This window comes from Delphinus delphis, chromosome 20 (genome assembly GCF_949987515.2).
Source record: "Delphinus delphis chromosome 20, mDelDel1.2, whole genome shotgun sequence".
Classification (NCBI taxonomy): domain Eukaryota; kingdom Metazoa; phylum Chordata; class Mammalia; order Artiodactyla; family Delphinidae; genus Delphinus; species Delphinus delphis.
In genome coordinates this window covers 15,220,969-15,241,316 of record NC_082702.1, presented here as the reverse complement: position 1 = coordinate 15,241,316, position 20,348 = coordinate 15,220,969, and the positions used below count along the sequence as shown (strand labels likewise).

Here is a 20,348-nt window from a genome sequence, read left to right as displayed (position 1 = left end):
AAAGAATTAAAATGCTACTATACATTTCATGCACCTATAGGTAAATTTTGTTTTGTTTACCAAAAACTTTCATACAATATATACCATTTAAAATCCTATTTTCATTTAATATAATACCGTAAATTTTCTTATGCTTCCTTTCCTAGTAAGTACATGGTTATAAGATGGCTGCTCCATATGCAGCTCTATATCCACTTTCCAGGCAGGAAGGAGAAAGGAGGAAGGCCAAAAGAATACATACCCACTGAGCCTGCCGCATCCCCACCCCTTTAAAGAACTAAGAAATCCAATCTAACAGCTTTTGTTTACAACTATAAGGGAAACTAAAACATGTTTTTTGTTTGTTTGTTTTTGGCCATGCTGTGCAGCTTGCAGGATCTTAGTTCCCTGACCAGGGATCGAACCCATGCCCCCTGCAGTGGAAGCGTGGGAGTCCTAACCACTGGACCACCAGGGAATTCCCTTCCTATTTGTTTTTTGTTAAGCTGAGCACACTGCCCCTTCAAACAAAAATCCGGATTTTTATAGCAATAAAGGAGAGAATGGATATTGGGTTAGTCACACATGAAAAAACAACACTGTCTAATATTAAAAATATTCTCAAATAACTTTCAATTATGTGGGAAGTTACAACGTCATTTAAATGAAAGTATTTTAAAAATATATATGTATACACATGTGTGTATATATACGTGTGTACATATATGTATCTACATGGTTCCATATATGTACATATGTAAAATCAGAATACTCAGCATACATATTAATTTTTAAAATTACAAATGCAAGGAAGATATTTCCAAAGAGAAACAGTAGGTTCCGGTTTACTTCATGGGTCTTTGTTAGGAGTTAGCCAAGAAAGAAAAAAAATCACCTCCTGAAAAAATAAAGCATTTTACAAACAAAGAGAAAATACCAAGCCACCTTATGTACGACTTTTAGATGTCACAACCATTATTTTCTCCTCCTTGGAGATCTCTCTTGGAGAAGGATATGTTAGCTAAGCAGCAGTAGGGAAAGGATGGGGTTAAAGCACACCAAAGTGTGCTTTGTTTTGCAGAAACTGTTAAATTGCAGAAAGTTCCAAACGCCAGATGTTTCAAAAAGGTTAGAGTGCAAACAAACAACCAAAACACCTGCTTGCTTGCAGGTTTTGGCAACCTAGAGTAACCTCTATCTCTTTACCATGCCTGCCCTTTCAGGACTATGCATGCCCCCCAGGTTTAAAACTTCCCCGTCCAGCTTTGGAGAGACAGTACTTTGAGAGCTAGCTCTCTGTCTCCTTACTTCTCACAAGTAATAAATGCTTCTGCTTTACTCAAAAGTACTTGGTGTGTGCACTGGCTATGCACCACAAGGGACAGACCCATTGAGCCCGGTAACAGAGATGGGGCAAGGAGACAACAAACCTTTCTTGAGGTCCAGATGACAAGGTCACCTTGCTCACTTGTCCCTCCCTGACCAGGGGAAGGCTATCAGAGGAGACCCGGTCTTCCATCTCAACCTCAACGTCATAGAGAGTAATCAGGATTTTTACAGGGGCAGAGCCATCTTGTATCTCATACATGACTACATGTGACACAGTACCTGACACAGTCTCCCCAAATTCACACATCCAGTGCTGCATAGTCACACACCCACCAGTAGACACAAAGTTAACAGCCTCAGTCTCAGACTCCCCCTTCCTTCCGCACACAGTGCTACACAGTCACAATCCCCACTAGGGCGCAGTCACAGAGGCACAATAACAAAGCTCCCTATGCCTGCACAGAAGAGGAATACACGATCCCACAGAAACAATCCACACACCCACCACAGGGACACACAGTCACAGGTAGCCCACACCAGCACACAGTATTACACACGGTCACATATTAACAATCATACCACGGAGATTCATCCACAGAAAGCTACACACACACGGTATTACACACAGTCAGAATAACACACACATCACTGGGACACATAGCCACACACAATTTCGTAACCGACACTCCCCTCCCCAACCCCGTCCGTTCCGCCTGAACAGACTTAATACTCAGTCTCCACCCCGCCCCGAGCTCTGGACGTTTCACCTCCAACCTGCCGTGCGCGGCGTCTGCCAACAGTTCAGGGACTAACACCCGGCTCGCGTACAGCTCTGCTCAGAGCCGCCGGCCGCACAACGCGGCGGCCTCTGGGAAATGTAGTTCAGAGCCGCACTCGCGAGGGACAAGATGGCGCTGGGCTTGAGCCCTGCCAAAGAAATCCCCACAATCACTCCCTGCCTCACCCCTACTCCACCCCAGCCTCGAATCGCGCCCTGGAGTCTTCTGGCGCTCCTGGCGTAGCCTTGCACCGTGGCTCCTAGTTGGAGTCACCCTGGCGTGCTTCAACTGGGCTTATTATAACCCAAGGCACATCACTGCCCTCTTCCAGATGTAGTTAGCAAAGGTAGAGTGTTACCTAAGTCCTGAGGCTCGGCCTACGTACATTACTCCCCCAACCAGGAAGACAGTCCCACAAACTATGGTGGAGCTGAGAAAGCACGAAAGCTGACTCGAAAAGCCGACTCGAACCACTGAAACTTCTGGGAAATGTAGTCCACAGTCAAAAAAAAAATGGACAACCGGCCGACATCAACTGCTTCTGTCCGGTACTGAGCCCAGGCTTGGTGGAACCCAGGAGACCTCTGGGAATGCTCACCAGCCTGGAGTGCGCAGGCGCAAGCGCAGGCGCAGGCTTTCCGGCTCGCCTTCGTCGTCTTTGTCTGCTGGTGAGTTTGATTTTGGCTCTGCGAAGCGCAGATCTTGTTGCGGGACCTGGGTTTCTGGGTTTAGAATCCGGTCGGGGAGGCTGTAAGGGAGGTTTTGTGGAGCCTACTACCGGGCTGGGGAAACTGAAGGGGAGGAATCGCCTCCTGTGACGTGCAGTGTTCAAAGCTTCTGTGGATGGGGGCAGGGGTACAGAAGGAAACGGGCGGGTTCTCCGGGGGGTGACAAAGGTTGTGAGGGAGTGTGAGAGGGTTATAGAGTTGCAACCTGTATGGTTCCAGGTTTGTGAGTTTGGGTGGCATTGTGAACTTAGTGGGGTAGTACCATGTAAACCTCACTTTTCTAGTTTCTAAAATAATGATAAGGATGCATCTCTCTGGAGCATCCGTATCTGTGAAAGATGAGAAAGGGAGAAGGCTAAAAGCAGACTCATTGTAGAGTAGAAAACAAAATCAGCATTCGTTTTTTTGTTTCTTTTTAAAGAGGAAAGATTTCCGGGAAACTTGTTATTGGTTGTCTAGACTCCCTGTAGGTATTGAATTTTCTTAATTCTTTGAAGGAATTTTGGTAAGGCTGCTTTGAGAAGTTCTGGACTAAGGAATAGCTCTAAGAGGTAGTTTCCACTAGTGCACACAGCACAGACGGAATTGGGAAGCAAGTTGTCCTGTCTTTGGTGCAGAAATCAAGTAACGGATTTAAGACTCCCTGGTTTGTCAGTGAGCATGGCAGTCTGACTCCTAATTTGACCAGGTTTTCCCCAAACGAAATGGCCTTTATAAATGTAAAGAAACAAATTTTTCTTTTATCTACAAAGAGAATTTCTTCCAGTATTTTATCACACTTAACATATTTTTCAATAAAACGAAAAAGAAAAGTACCACAGTACAAAAATTCATGTGTAGAAATAATAGCTTTGATACGTACAGAAAATAATCAGTAATAGTTATAAAGAAGACTACTTTATTTACAATAGCAACAAGTCAGATAAAACACCTAGGGATAAACAGTAAATGTGTAAGACCTTTATGAAGATTATTTTTAAATGTTAATGAAAGACCCAAAAGAAGACTTGAGCAAATGGAAATATATACAATATGTTAGATAGATTTTAAAAGTCTGCAATGTATTTTGTTACATGAAGAAAGTAAAGTGTATATTTGGTGTATAGTGGGGATAGAAATGTATATTTGTAGTTACACAGAAAACAAAAATAGCTGTGAGGGGATGCAGCAGCTAGGGCACGGATAAGAATCACATTTTTGCTTGCATGTTTTGTACACTTCCGTTTTTAATTGGGATGGAGGAATTAGATTTCTGTGTTCACTCCATTCCTTTTCAGGTGTTTATCACTGCCTCATTCTTGAACGTTTCCTTGATTTCCATAATACTTCTCTCATTTTTATAATTCCGGTCAAAACCAAGGAGCAACAACCCCCCCAAGAAAAAAAAAAAAAAGAAAAACCCTCCATTAGTGACTTAACGTTTCTGTTTTTCCCTTAAATATTAGTGTTCTTAAGTTTCTGACTTCGATCATTTTTTTTCACCTCTAAGAACTCTATGAGCAACAAAATTCCACTGCTATGGCTTCACCTGACACAGGACTAACAAATGATCATTCCTCTTTTAGGCTTGTCCTGAGCTCCTCATGCATATATCCAATTGCCTAATAGACAGCACTATCTGGAGGTTGCATAGGAACTTCAAACTCTTTATGTCCAGAATGTCATACTTATGTCTTTCCTCCTGCAGTTTTCCTCCATCCTTTCCCACTTCTGTATTACCTGTTTTCATCAATTAATAGCACTGTCCAGGCAGATTCTAAGCATACTACATTGGATCAAGCTTGTGAGGAAGATGATCCTTTTAGCTGTCATACCCCATTACAAATTGGAGACCATGGTCTTTTCAATACATATAATAAGTGAGAAATATATATATATATATGTTTGCTGAACCAATGAATTGAATGACCATATAATTATAGGACGCTTAAAATATTTAATTTCTCCTAGAGTAACATAACCTAGGTAAAATATTAGGCTTCTAAAAATTTTAAGAGCTCTGATTCATGAATTATTTCAGAGTCATTCCCTTTATATTTTATCCATATTACTCAAGGTTGGTGACTTCACAGTTATGAGAAAAGTGTCATTATGATACTCAAAAGTGTGACTGTGACTGTTCAATCAGGAGCAAGGCTACAAGTGACACCTGCTCAAAGGTACCCGTACAGGTTGTGATTCTAGAGAAAGAACTCTAGCAACTCAGTCTTGTAGTTTCTCTGTATAACCTGAATTCTGAAAATACGATAGCTTCTGTTTCCCATTTTTTGAAATGTATGGAGCCTTTAAATGACTTAATGAGTTTGGCCTGAGATGCAAATTACAAATACTTTTTTTTCCATGTGCTCACATGTATGTATGTGCTCCAGTTTTTAAGCCAAAGGGTCAGCGTTACTTTATTCTTTTTCACAAGCCAGCTTCCTTTTGTATCCCCAGGAGCTGAACTTCCCTTATCCTTCAACTCCTTTGAGGGTCTAAGGGCTCAGCCTGAATTCTGGGATGCTGCTTTGACCTTCAGCAGTAACATCCAAGTCCTATGTTAGTATTTCGAATTTTAAAGTCACCAGTTCAAACAAGAAGAGCAATGGATGATTGAGGAAGAAATGTAAAGGAGGTGTTCTCCAGGTGAGTTAGGAAGAACCCAGCAGGTATGAATGGAATAAAAGCTCATTACAGTTATTTAGTGAGTTTACAACATCTGAAACTTTTTTTTTTTTCTTTGCGGTACGCGGGCCTCTCACTGTTGTGGCCTCCCCCGTTGCGGAGCACAGGCTCCGGACGCGCAGGCTCAGCGGCCATGGCTCATGGGCCCAGCCGCTCCGCGGCATGTGGGATCTTCCCGAACCGGGGCACGAACTCGTGTCCCCTACATCGGCAGGCATACTCTCAGCCACTGCGCCACCAGGGAGTTCCCTGAAACTTTTTTTGAGGAGATTTTCTTATCAGCCCCCATCCTTTGGAGTGAAAATTGCTAGGAATTCTTTAGATACCTAGGTAACATTTCCACCTGTTCTTCCTGGATTGGTGCTCTTTTCTCAGATTCTGGAGGACTGGGTGCCTCTCTAACCTCTATTCCGGACGCCAGCCTCTCTACCTCATTTGCAGTCTCAATTTTATGACTTCTACAGCCTAAATTTCGTGCTTCTCCCTCTCACTAACATTCTCCATTTTTTACTTCTTCCTATATGCCTAGACTCCTTTATGCCTTTATAGACTCCTATATGCCTAGACTCCTCATTCAGTCCTTCTTGCCAAGGATTATAGATCTGTAATCTTTCAAAAACTAGCACGTAGATTCTTTTCTTTAAAATTTAACTATCATTTCTCCCTCCTTCTATCGTTATATACCTCAGAGTTGAATTTTACCCCTTTATCCTTATTCCTTATTGTCTTCTTACCTCCAGATATCATAGTATAACTCTTCTCCACCTCCTGCTTTTTAACAATAATGCAGGCTTGGAAATGAGTGCTGACTTCCTACTAGTTTAATTCCCTGTTACTTTAAAGAGAAATAGTACTATTATTTTTAAACTCTAATACATATACTTGATAGAAATTAAAAGAATAGATATGTCTCCTTATTCCTGGCTCTCAGTTCTCCATTTCTGCTCCCTGGAAGCAGCAATTATTAACATTGTATGCTTCTAAATGTTTTACGAGTATACAAGGAGACTTTCAGGCAGAGCAGTGACATGATTTGACTGTGACAAGATTACTGTGATTGCTATGTTGAGAAGAGTTGTAACATATATCAAAATGCTCAAATGTTAAGCAAACTCAATGTATTCTGTTTAAATGGTGACCTGTTAAGAGCAGAGGTTGGCAACTATACCCTGCTATGTGTTTTTGTAAAAAGTTCATTCATTTTCTTAGGGTCTGAGACTACTTTCAAACTATAATGCCTGAGTTGAGTTGGCATCTGCAGATACGTGATATGTAAAGCAATGAAACTGGACTAAAAAGTGTTATCAATCATGGTAAAGCTAAGTGACCATAATAAACCCCAAAATGTGCTGGTTTAAGGAATGTAGGAATTCATTTCTTGGTCACATATCAGTTATGTGTTGAGTAGTCAAAATTTGCGTGGTAGCTTTGGTCTTTGTGGTACTTTAAGATCCAGATTTCTTCCAGGTGTCTCTTTATCATTTAGTTGTGGTTGAAGCTGGATCAGCAATGCATCCTTGTTCCAGCCTGGTAGAGGAGAGAGGAATCACCACTCTAGGGTGTGTGTGTTTGGGGGGGGGGTCAATAAATTATTTTGTAAAGGGCCAGGTAGTAAGTTTTTTAGGCTTTGTAAGCCATAGGATCTCTGTTGCAACTACTCAACTCAGGCATTATAGCACAGTTAGTTTGCTTGGCATTAGAGCATTTTGATTTATACTTTGAAAATACTTTTTAAACCACAAGATAAATGCTGTTGAAAGGACCATTTTGCCTGGTATTCAGACAATGTTGCCTAGTTCAGTTCAGGACTGTCATTTCACAGTATAAAAAATTCAGTTTTGGGAGGGGGGAGGGAGGCTCATGAGGGAGGGGATTGGGGGATATATGTATGCATATGGCTGATTCACTTTGTTGTGCAACAGAAAGTAACACAGCATTGTGAAGCAATTATACTCCATTAAAGATGTATTAAAAAATTCAGTTTTGATAAGTATGTGTGAAGGATGTTGATATAATCCCTGTAAAAATACAAGGGGCTTTAATTACCAAGGAGATATAATTTCTGTGTTTTCTTTTGGCTTATTAGTAATACAGAACTTAGTCCTGATCTGTTGAGCATCATGCTTTTGCAAATTTAATGAATTTAAGAATTGGAAAATTTTAAATATATAGTATTACTGTACTTTATTAAAAGTTTAGTAAAATTCACATCTTAAGCCATGTATACCTGGGACTTTGGGGTGATAAAATGTCTGAATGATTATCTCTTTTTTTCCTATGTTTATTTTTCTGTTTAGATTTTCTGTCTTTTCTGGTCTCAGTTTTCAGAGGTTATATTTGCTAGGTTTTCAAATTTATTTGCATAGGGTTGAGCAAAATAATCTCTACAATCCTTATTCCCAAATAATCATTTTTTATTTTTGTAATTTTGCTTTTATTCCCTTTTAGTTTTTCCCTAGGAATCAACTCATGAATCTATTATTACTTCTATTTTTGTTTGTAATAATTAATTTCTTTTCTTATCTTTACTAATTTTTCTGTTTTTCTTTTATTTACTTTTCCTTATTGTAATTCCTTAGTTGGAATGTTTATTATGATTATTTCTTTTAAAAATAATGTAAACATTTATGCTAAAACTTCTCCACGCATTATTTTCAAATGTGTTCTATGGGTTCTGGGTTCTGATATACAATGTGTTCTGAATAACATTCTGAACATTACACAATTTATTTTAATTTCCTCTCTGACCAAAGAGTTTGTTCAAGCCAGTAGATTTTGGAATTTACACGTGAAAGATTTTCATTTTTCTAATTTATGACTTTTTTTTTTTTAGTCAGAATTTTATCTGTCCTTTTCTACTTTGTGGAATATTTGAGATTTTATAGGCCTACTATGTGGACTGATTTTGAGAATGTTCTCTGAGCATTTTAAAAGATGGTTCACTATCTATTTTCAAGATGCAGAATAAACTAGTTAGCGCTATATTATAAATAAGTGCATATTTTTATTTCATGTTCCCATTTTTTATATGTTTGCATATTTCATGGATTTGATCTCCTAGGTTGAGAGGTAGTCTTCTCAGTTGCTAATGTGTTTTTGTATCTTGGATTTCTGTATTTTATATATTCATGATTATCTTCTTTATTTTATCTTTAGTCTTTATTTTCACCATTTCTTATATATTGTTTTACATGCATATCTTGTATATATATATATATATATATATATAGTTTAGGGGGGTTTTGCTATATCAGTTGTTAAACTTTAGCATGAATCAAAATCACCTGAAGGGCTTGTGAAATACAGATTGCTGGGCCCTACCCACAGGTTTTTTGATTCTGGAGGTCTGGTTTGAGGCCTGAGAATTTTCTGTATGATCCTATCGTAGCTCTTTTAATAGTTATTTTTATTCTAGTTGCACTTATTGACAGGAACAATATGGTTGGTATTGATTCTCTGATTTTATTTTATATACTGTTTTAATTTTTTTTTTTTTTTTTGGGTCATGCGGCACAGCTTGTGGGATCTTAGTTCCCTGACCAGGGATTGAACCCATGCCCTTGGCAGTGAAAGCACGGAGTCCTAACCACTGGACCTCCAGGGAATTCCCAACTGTTTTAAATTCTGCCTCATCTTTTATCTTTTGTATCTTTTGCTATAGGATCTTTGTTTTGAATATATGTCTTTTTTCCCGAAAATTTGGAAAGTTTATATTTTTTCTTATGGTTGCCTTTATATTCATAATTTTCTTAGTCTTCATCTTTGATTTGAGATAATATCTATTTACTGTCTGTTACCAGGAGTGATGTATATTTTATACATTTTACAATAAATATTTTCAGTCTCCCTCTTCCCTTCACTGCACAGTTGGTGATTATGATTGTTATTCTAGCTTTAAATAGTAACAGTTGCACTGTTCTCACCTCCCCCTTCATAGTATGAAATTCTTTGCATCTTTGCCGTTGATTGTGCAGTGATCCATCTATCAAAATCCTATCCACTGTTCAACTTTGAACTTCATTTTTATTAAACTGTCTCTCACTTCTAGCCCAATCTCTCTAATCTCTGTATCTCCATCTTATATTGTAGCTTCCAGAGCAACTTGGATCTTAAGTATATACTCTGTTAGATTTGTATTTTTTGCTTTGATGTCTGAGACATACATTGAAGCTTATTGGCAGAAAGGCCAGTTTTCTATCCTTCTGGTCTGCATTCTTGAGCACAAATGTTTTATTTTGTGAAATGTCTACCCTAGTCTTTCTCCCATTTAAAAAACTAAATTGTTTATCTTTTTATTATTGTGTTTCAAGAGTTCTATATATTCTGGATACAAGCCCTTTATTAGTTTCTCCCAGTCTATGGCTTTCCTTTTTGTTTTCTTAACTGTGTTTTTTTTTTCTTTTCTTTAATTAATTAATTAATTAAAATTTTTTTGGCTGCGTTGGGTCTTCCTTGCTGTATGCAGGCTTTCTTTAGTTGCATCGAGCAGGGGCTACTCTTCATCACAGTGTGCGGGCTTCTCAATGCGGTAGCTTCTCATTGCAGAGCACAGGCTCTAGGTGTGCAGACTTCAGTAGTTGTGGCACGCAGGCTCAGTAGTTGTGGTGCACGGGCTTAGTTGCTCCATGGCATGTGGGAGCTTCCTGGACTAGGGCTTGAACCCGTGTCCCCTGCATTGGGAAGTGGATTCTTAACCAGTGTGCCACCAGGGAAGTCCTTAACTGTGTTTTTTGAAGGGCATTAATTAGTTTTAAATTTTGATGAAGTCTACCACTTTTTCTTTTATATTAATAGTTTTTTTTAATAGTTTTTTATTAATAGTTTTAATGCTTATGCTGAGGTCTATAATTGATTTTGAGTGAATTTTTGCTTATGGTATGCAGTGAAGGTTGAGGTATTTTTTTCTAGTTATGGAAATTATAGCACTGATATGAGTGGCAGCGTATTACTAATCAGTTCTTGAAATGATTTATAAGAAAATGAGGATATAATTTTAAGACAGATAGATCAGGATAATGTCCAAGGTTTGCAGTGAGTGGATGGAAAACAGTTATAAAAGAAAGGATTTAGAGAGAGGCCAAGGAAAGGGCTCTTGACAAGAAAAGGGCTTGGGTGCCAGTATATCAGGCATAATGAAAGGAGAAAAATAAATGAAAATTGAATTTGATGGCAATGACAGTTTCTGTATCAAGAAACGATAGTGTCAATAATCAAAATAGAAATCAAAATCAGATTTGGAAGTAAAAATGGCTATTTTCTGGCATATTTTCTTTCCCATTAAATATATGTGTACTTTGCTGTTTAGCCCATGTGAAACTCAGTTTTAAGAAGATAAAAAGAGCACTGTCTATAGTTATTACACAATTATAGACTGAGTCAAGTTAAAAGGCTCAAGTCTTCAAGATCTCTGTAAGTATAACAAATAGAGGCTTTTAAAAGTCAAATAGGATTATAACTATGCTTGCTCCATTCTTCCTCACCCACAGTTTTTGTTCCACATAGACAGCCACTTTCAACTCATTTGACTTGTGTCTGTTGGTGTTTATTCCTATATTTTATACAGCTATTTTACCTATTTTAAATGTAATCAATTTAATCATTATCAACATGTTAATATGAAAGATGGGGTTCAGAAAATTTCCTGCATTCATTTTTCTTCATATTTTCTCTGAAACTCCTTTCTCTGGTGCTTCATATTTTCTCTTGAACCTCCTGGATTCCTCCACTAAACTACTAATTTCCCAGTCATTACTCTCTTTCTTTATTCCTTTCTCCCTTCTTTCCTTTTTTTTTTTTTTAATTTTTTTATTCTGGGAGATATTCTGTATTTTGTTTCCCAACCTATTGAATTTTTAAGGTTAGCATCATACTGTTTATTTCCAAAAGCACTTATTTATAGAATCCTGTTAATATTTCATTGCTATATAATCTCTTAGCTTTCTGTGATACTAATTATATGTTGTATGTATATGCTCTTCTGTTCCTTGCCTTGTTTTTTCCTATTTGTTTGATCTTTCACATTATGGCTTTTGTCCAATTTTTGTGATCTTTAACTCTACATTAATACATTGAGGTACCAGAAAGATTATTGTAATCTCTGTGTCCATGGGTGGGTCTTGTAAAATGGTGGGCTTCACTGTGCAGCATTCAGTCAGATATTTAAGTCTTTCTTTTATATGACTCCAAATGTCAGTATCTGTAGGTGTTCTCATGATCTTCTCATTTTTTCAAACAAGAACGCTTCCATTATCTAACAACTACCAGCATTCTTAGAGTCTAGCAGAAGAAAGAAGTTGGGAGCCTATACTATATATAAACTTTTACTCATCCACTCTTTCAGTATGGTACTCTCATCTACTTTCCCTGTCATCACTAAATTTGGAGTTTCGCAGTTGTACTTTGTCTGGATAATAAATTCCTATTTCTTTCCAGTTAGGAGAATTGGGTGTATCAGCTGCTCCTTTCATTTTATAAGCCCCACCTTCCACTCTCATGCAATGTCTCCAGTTATAGTGCCTTTCTGTTGACAGCTGTGTCACAGATTACCTTGCTTCTAAGTGGCATCCTCATCTGCTAGCATTTTATTTAAGTCACTCAGTTCTGCTGTTAATTTACAGTCCTTTATTTGCTTTCCTTTCAAAATTTCCTAATACTTTCATTCACTGTTGTCTCCTCAACATTTTAGATTTTATGAGTAATGCCCTTCATCCCCTATTGTCATTTTAATGGAGTTTCAGGAAAATGTAGAAATAAATGTCTTATTTAACCACATAGCCCTTATTAATACTCCTATTCATTTTATTTTTTATCCCTTCATCCTAGGCTTTCCAAATGTTACGTGTTTGTCTTTCGTCCTGTTTGTCACCTATTCTTTATGTTTTCCCTTACTTTACTGATTTATAAAGTATACATTGTTTCATTTAAAAGCAGTTTAAGCTACATGCACCCATGGATGTTATTTGCATTTGAGCTTTCTTTTATACTGGTAGGTTAGGTTTGAAATAAAGTCTATTTTTAAATTGCATATTTTTGAAATTTTATTAAAAATAGTGGGAAAATTTACAAGTGTGATATTGATGATGATGATAGCTACTTTATTGAATGTTTACTACATGCCAGGCATTAAATATTTTACAGTTATTAACTCTTTTCAATGATGATTTTTTTGTACTCCTTTTTAGAAAAGGCCTGGGAAATTTATAAGTAAATAAAGACACAACAGGAAAGACTTGTGGGTTAAGTCTCATCCTTCTCCATGAAAGCACAGCTAAAGAAAAACTCAGAAAACCTAGGTAGCAGAAAAGTATTTCTTCTGAGCACAGACATTGATTCTTTAAGACAACTCCTCTGTGTATGGGACTCAGTTTAAACGAGTTTGGAACATTTAATTTACACTTAAATATGAGAGAAGCTGTCTAAGCAAGAACCATTAAGAATATAATGAGGATGCTGTATTTCATCCCAATTTGTAATCAGCTAATCACAGGATAACCAATGTGAAAAGTTTCTCATCATATATTCAACTTTGTTAGATAGCTGAGAATTACTATTGGAGAGAAACCATATGAATTTACTGAATGTGGAAAAGCTTTCATCCATGTCACATGTCAAGAGATACTAAGGAATTCTTGTTGGAGAAGGTATCTGTGCATGATAAGAATGTTGGAAAGCCTTCAGCCTGAATCAGATCTCCTTCAGCATGATCAAATTCATGCTGGAGAGAAACCTTATGAATGTAATGACTGTGGAAAAACATTTAACCTGAAGCAAAACCTCATAGAGCATAAGAAAATGCATACTGGAGAGAAATCACATGAATGTAATGAATGTGGTAAAGAATTCTCTCGAGTCTCATCCCTTACTCTACATTTGAGAAGTCATACAGGAAAGAAACCATATAAATGTAATAAATGTGGAAAAGCCTTCAGCCAGAAGGGAAACTTGCTTACTCATCAAAAACATCATACTGGAGAGAAAACTTATGAATGTGGGAAAGCTTCTATTCAGATGCCAAGCCTTATTAAACACCAGAGAAATCATATTGGAAACAAACCCTATGTATGTAAGGAATGTGGCAAAGCCTTCAATGGAAAATCATATCTCTCTGAGCATGAGAAAATTCATACAGGAGAGAAACCATTTGAATGTAATCAATGTGGAAGAGCCTTCAGCCAGAAGCAATACCTCGTTAAACATCAGAATATCCATAGTGGAAAGAAACCCTTTAAATGTAATGAGTGTGGAAAAGCCTTTAGCCAGAAGGAAAACCTCATTATCCATCAAAGAATTCATACTGGCGAGAAACCTTATGAATGTAAAGGGTGTGGGAAAGCTTTCATTCAGAAGTCAAGCCTCATTAGACACCAGAGAAGTCATACAGGAGAGAAACCTTATATATGTAAGGAATGTGGAAAAGCCTTCAGTGGGAAATCAAACCTCACTGAGCATGAGAAAATTCATATTGGAGAGAAACCCTATAAATGTAATGAATGTGGAACAATCTTTAGGCAGAAGCAGTACCTCATTAAACATCACAATATTCATACAGGAGAGAAACCCTATGAATGTAATAAATGTGGAAAAGCCTTCTCTCGAATCACATCTCTCATTGTACATGTGAGAATTCATACAGGTGATAAGCCTTATGAATGTAAAATATGCGGGAAAGCCTTCTGTCAAAGCTCATCTCTTACTGTGCATATGAGAAGCCATACAGGTGAGAAGCCCTATGGTTGTAATGAATGCGGGAAAGCCTTCTCTCAGTTCTCAACTCTTGCTCTGCATATGAGAATCCACACTGGAGAAAAACCTTATCAGTGTAATGAATGTGGAAAAGCTTTTAGCCAGAAGTCACATCATATTAGACACCAGAGAATTCATACTCATTAAAACTCTATGAATGCCTTGAATTTGGGAACACCTTCAAGAGAATTCGTATTAAACAGTATATCAGAAAATTCATTTTACAGTAAAGTCACATGAATGTGGAAAATCCTTCAGCAACAGCTCAAAATGTAATGTACTGAGAATTTAATAACTATCACAGTATCATGAAAACCTACACCCCAAGACCCCCACAACAAACATTGTTCCTGCTGTACTTTTAGGAGCATTCTCATTAAAGTAAGGATCCAGTCATGGACACTAATCAACATGGTTCTGGAAGGCCTACTTGATGCATTCAGACAAAGATATGCGAGGTATTAAGATGTGAAATTAAGAGACAAAATTGTCTTTTTTTTTTTTTCCGGTATGTGGGCCTCTCCTGTTGCAGAACACAGGCTCTGGACGCGCAGGCTCAACGGCCATGGCTCATGGGCCTAGCCGCTCCGCGGCATGTGGGACCTCCCCAGACCGGGGCACGAACCCGTGTCCCCTGCCTCGGCAGGCGGACTCTCAACCACTGTGCCACCAGGGAAGCCCAAAACTGTCATTTTTTTGTTACATGTTTTGCTACATGTATAGTCATCAAAATTATTTGCTCTTGATGCAGTAATAGAAAACAAAGATTGTGACAGAATATTATATCCAGAAACATATGCATATCTTTATGGGGAATTAGCAATTGATAGAGGTGGTAATCACAAGTTGGTAGGAAAATCTGGATGATTTAAAAAATGGTCTCAGGGTAATTGACTCTTCATATGGAAAAATATTAGATCTTTGCTGTTGTTATACATTAAAGTATTTATTTAAAAATCCAAAAGTGTTGCGAAGATTAGAATGCAAAGAGCAAAACTTAGTAATATAAGAATTTTATAGGAGAATTTTTTCAAACCTCAGGGTAGGAAAGAATTTCGAAAACAGATTCCAGAATACCCACTCTTGAGTGTACACACATATAGTGAAGAAACTGATACATGTACCCAGGGAGTCCTGTACCTTTATGTTCATTGCAGCATGAGTTATATTAGCAAAATATTGGAAACAAATGTCTGTCGCTTTTGAAATGGATGAATAAAATGTGATACAGTCACACTGTATAATATTCTCTAGTAGTTACGTTTAACAAATTAAATCTATATGTATTAATAGAGAAAGATATGAAAATCATGTAGAGTGAAAACAAATGAAGTGAATATATTATAATTATACCTGTATGAATTTGAATTAAATCAACACTAGCCAACACTAGTATTAAAGAATTGGTTATGGTGAACATTTTTATGTAAAACTATGAAGAATGGATTGGAAGAATACACACTCAATTCCCAAAAGTGGTTGTCTCTAAAAAGAAAGGCAGTAGAAGGGAAATGGGGCCAAACATGGTAGTTAAAGGATACTTCAGTTTTGTATCTAAATATCTATCTCATTAAAAAGAAATAAAGATTCCAAGTAAATAAAACAAAATATTAGTTAAATCTGAATTGTAATAGTATATGAGTTTATTCTGTTGTTTATGCTGTTTCTTTTAAACTTCTGAAAATTAAAAAAGATAGGGATAGGAGTAGGGAAACTATATGGAGTACATGTTATAGTGGATTCACATTCCCAGTTAGATGCAGATATTTTACAGAGGATATTTCTACAATCATAACTTTACTATAAAATATGAATTTTAAAAATTGGAATGGTAACAAATCTAGTTATTTAAATTTACTCTCAAATGTCATATCATTAATCTCTGTGTGGTCTCTACTGAGACCACAGTAGATTATAGCATGATTTTGCAACAGGTGATTGAATCACATACATTTAAGGATCATATCACTTAGTAATACATGCACAAACTTGTTGGAGATAATTAGTTTTTCAGAAACATTTATCAGAAATTTTAATAGTCCACTTAACCAATATTGGCATTAGAAATTTGACATTTTTTAAATGAGGAAAACATGTCACTCTTACTTTTTTTGTATGCCATTGAGTAAAACATCAACTCTTGCATTTCAGCTTGAGTTTTAAACTCAGACTATTGTTTTTCTCTAACCTGCCACAGTCAATCAATTTCCCCCACCTCTAGTTTGTTTGTTTCCTTCAGGAAAATGGCACTGAAAAGGGAGATCTCAGACCTAAACAGAATTCTTTTATTAAAAGCAAATCTTTATGAGGATTTTTGATTCCTTTCCACAATAACTTGACATATAGAAAGCATTTAGTGCTCTTTTTGAATAGTGATAAAAAATGAGTATGTAACACAAAACTTAGGCTGCTTTCAAATATATCAATTTCTTTTAAACCCAGAATAATACTATGCTACTATAACTATAGCACTGCATGGCTTATTATTAGCATATTTGAAGGTTGGTCTTGAGATAAGATTATAAATGCCATAGGTTGACTTTGTGAGGTAATGTATCCAAATAAGATACATGTATATCTATGTGAATCTAAATTATTCTCTCTTTTCTTCCATTTCTCATTAAGCATTCTCTCATATTCCTTAAGTGTTATCCCTTTGTGCTGGTGCAGCTTTGAAATCACCAGAGCAACTAGGAACTCTAATCCAGACCAAATAAGGAGGATTACCTTTTGGTGCCTATAGCTAGTCAGTGCCAAGGCCTAGCAACAATAATGATTATAATGGTCAGATAGAGTAAGATAAGCAGTTGCTGCACAGTATTCAGTGATATTGTGTGCTATAAATTTATTCAGCCATCCCCCCTACTAATTCAACTTGTTGCTAGTTATTTGCCATCACAAACAACACTATAGTAAACACCCTTATATTGGCCCTTACCTTTTATTTTTATTTCTGGGGGATAGTTTATAGGCAACAGACTGCTAGATCAAAGGATATGTGTTATTTTAAAATTTTAAGATGCAATCAGTTATTTTCAAAAAGACAAGTTTCCTCCAGCCATGCAATAGGTGGTATTATACTAAAATTCATGTTTGATGAGTATAAACTTCATCTTTTCCTAGATTTGCTTCTTTGTAAATTTTCATATTAGCCTATTTTCCTATAGGATTATTTATCTTTTTGTCAGTTTTGAAGACTTCTACCTGTATTAGACATTAGGAAGTTTATGGATTGGTTATAGAGATATTTTAATCTCTAGATTATATATGTTATTTCTTAGGTTTTCTTATAAATTGTCTTTTTCCTTTTTGCAATATATTAATATTTAATCCATCTAGAATTGAATTTTTAATGTCATATATGAGGGTTCATTTTCTTTTCTTCCAGATGGGTTGCCAGTTATACAAGCACAATTTGTTAAAATAATCCAGCAGCCAGTTTATCAGCAAGTCACACAGCTCTGACACCTGCATGTCCACCAGAAGCAATCACAGATTTGAACTAGCAATCAAAAAGAGAGAGGGAGAACAGAATAAGCTTTAACCTGGCATTAAGTTTATTATTAGATTTGTCCTGACAAAAAAATGTCTTCACAGCATGTTCATCGACAGTCCTGCAACTATCCAAGCAAGCACAGCTTCCACTGCTTCAGCACTGCACAGAGGAGAAAAGATCAAAATGGGCGTGGTTCACCTCAGCACTGGGAAACATTAACATTCTCATCCAGCATATTTTATAATAATCAACCAGGGCATCTGCACAGTGTGCCACCATCACATGGGGCACACTCACTTGTAACAATGATAATCATTTAAGCACAGAGAAGCCACTGCCTTGGTTTCCCAGGACTTGTGATGCCTTACTTATATAGGCTGTCAATGTCTACATGCCAGTTAACAGTTCGCCCCATCCAGATACAGGCTACAGATGAGAGATTTACAGTGGTGTTTTCTTCAAGGAAACTGGTAGAAAGGCAAATCTAAAGTCATTTTTCCAGAGATGAATCAGTGGGAAAGACCTGTTCTTAATCCTTTACTGATAACCACACTTTTCCTACTCAACTAAAACTTTGCTATGTAATCCTTTAACCATATGATCTTTTTTTCATTCAACTTAAACTGCCTTATATTTTGATTTATACCAAGACCTATTTCTATATTCTCTTGCTTCATTAATCTGTTTTTCTATTCCTATACTAACACCATATTAATTGATAACATATTAGCCTTATTGTATTTTGATACTGAGTATTACAGCAAGTCCCCCACTCACTGTTTTTCAGTTTTATTGGCTAATCTAAGTTAATTTTCTTTCTATATAAATTAAGATAGTTTTCTCAAATTACAAAAACGCTTTGATATTCTAATTGGAATTACACTAAATTTATACACTTACTTTGGGAGAAATGACATTTATGATACTGTCTTTCTGTCCCAAAACATAGTATGCCTTTGCATTTGTTCAAATTGTCATTCACGTCCTTCAGCATGAGGATTCTGAACAAAGTAATTTGAAGCCCATCGCTGCTTAATACCATTATATTAAAGTTTCTTTTTGGTGAATAAGGAAATTCCCCCTCCACCCCAGCCCAGAATTCATGTGTGGAAGCCCTAATCTGCAATGTGATGGTATTTGGAGATGGGGCCTTAGGGAGATTAATTAGTTTTAGATTAGGTGGCACACTTATGATGGGAGTATTGCCCTTATAAGGAATGCCTCGTGTATGCACCAAGCACACAGTGAGACAGCAGCTGTCTACAACCCAGGAAATGGACCTTCACCAAATCTGCCAGCACTTTGCTATTGGGACTTCTTAGCCTCTAGAACTGTGAGAAATAAATCTCTGTTGTTTAAGCCACTCAGTCTATGGTATTTTGTTATAGTAGCTCAAGCTAAGACAGTCCCCTTCCTGCTTAATTCTACCCCAGCCAGTTAAATATGAGGTAAACATCTTGTCAGATGCTATGAGCTCCCGATATATGGTAAATAAGACAAAGCCACTTCTCATTAGAAGAGTATAATCCCAACTCCATTAAAAAGCTCTGTAATTTTTGGCAATTTGTAAAACTTCCTAAGTCCCAATTTCTTCATTTTAAAATAAAAATTGTTGGAATGGGAAATATGTGAAAAATACAGTTCCTGCAAATGACGTTACCAAAATGTTGAACTAGGAAGCTCCAAGCTATTGTTTTCCCATAGAAACTGAAAAACAACAACAACAAAAAAACCCAGAAGCTTTCTGAACCAACTTTGTAGTACCTCTGAGAAACGGTCAAAGGTTTTTTGAAACAAGAAAATGCTCAATTAAGAAAAGCCATCTTCAAAATGTTAGTAATGTTTTGTGGCATGTTTACTCTTTCCCCACCCCTCCCCAGCACAACAGTGATCTCGGTCTTGACCTGGTGGCAACCCAGTTTCTCCTCAAACTTGAGGGAGCAGAGCAGACCATGTTTGCAAATTATTGTGTATCTCTGTTCTAACCTATCTTGAGGATACTTGAAGGACTGATGCAAGGCACATTACTGTTTCACATTACTCAGAATGCAGGTGGGGAAATGAGCATGCACTGCTCATAAAACCTTCAAGGTGGAATGCCTGGGGCAAGAGATATTGGTGGGGACACAAACTATGGCCTGGAGGAAAAGCTAGGGTAAAACTCTCGGAAATTAAGACATTCAAAAGCAGATGTATATAGGGGGGACTTTACTAAGACATACACATGTCCACACAGGGACTTCCCTGGTGATCCAGTGGTTAAGACTCCGCTTCCACTGCAGGGGGTGCGGGTTTGCTCCCTGTTCAGGGAACTATGTCCCCATATGCCACATGGTGCAGCAAAAAAAAAAAAAAAAAAAAGATATATACATGTCCACACAAGAAGCATGCCAAGAAGTCTTACTTAATCTTGAGAAGTCAAGATTTCACCTTGGAGTGATACCTAGGCTCAGAGCAATTCTAGCTAAATGGTGAAGGAATGCCCCAGCACAGAACCAACCTGCAAAGACTAGGGAAGGTGGCTGTTCTCTTGTGTGTGTGTGTTCGTGTGTTGTTTGTTTCAGCTTCTGGCATTCAAGAAAATCTCTGTCAAAACAGTTAAAAGCAGATATACACAAAATGAACTAAAGA

At 37.1% G+C, this 20,348-nt stretch overlaps 1 protein-coding gene across 3 annotated transcripts in view; it reads left to right on the top strand.

Annotated features, from left to right (window-relative positions):
* Positions 1–19,654, top strand: part of LOC132416211 (zinc finger protein 260) — a 61,156-nt gene extending 41,502 nt beyond the window's left edge. The window contains exons 1-3 of one of the 3 annotated variants that reach the window (XM_069540176.1): positions 2,722–2,755; positions 5,252–5,440; positions 12,661–19,654. In XM_069540176.1, the coding sequence (XP_069396277.1) occupies positions 13,130–14,368 (1,239 nt within the window). In that variant the 5' untranslated portion in view covers positions 2,722–2,755; positions 5,252–5,440; positions 12,661–13,129 and the 3' untranslated portion in view covers positions 14,369–19,654. Of the gene's footprint in view, positions 1–2,721; positions 2,756–5,251; positions 5,441–12,660 lie in introns of those variants that run through there. The other 2 variants (XM_069540177.1, XM_069540179.1) reach the window with 2 other exon arrangements.
* The last annotated feature ends 694 nt before the right edge of the window (positions 19,655–20,348 follow it).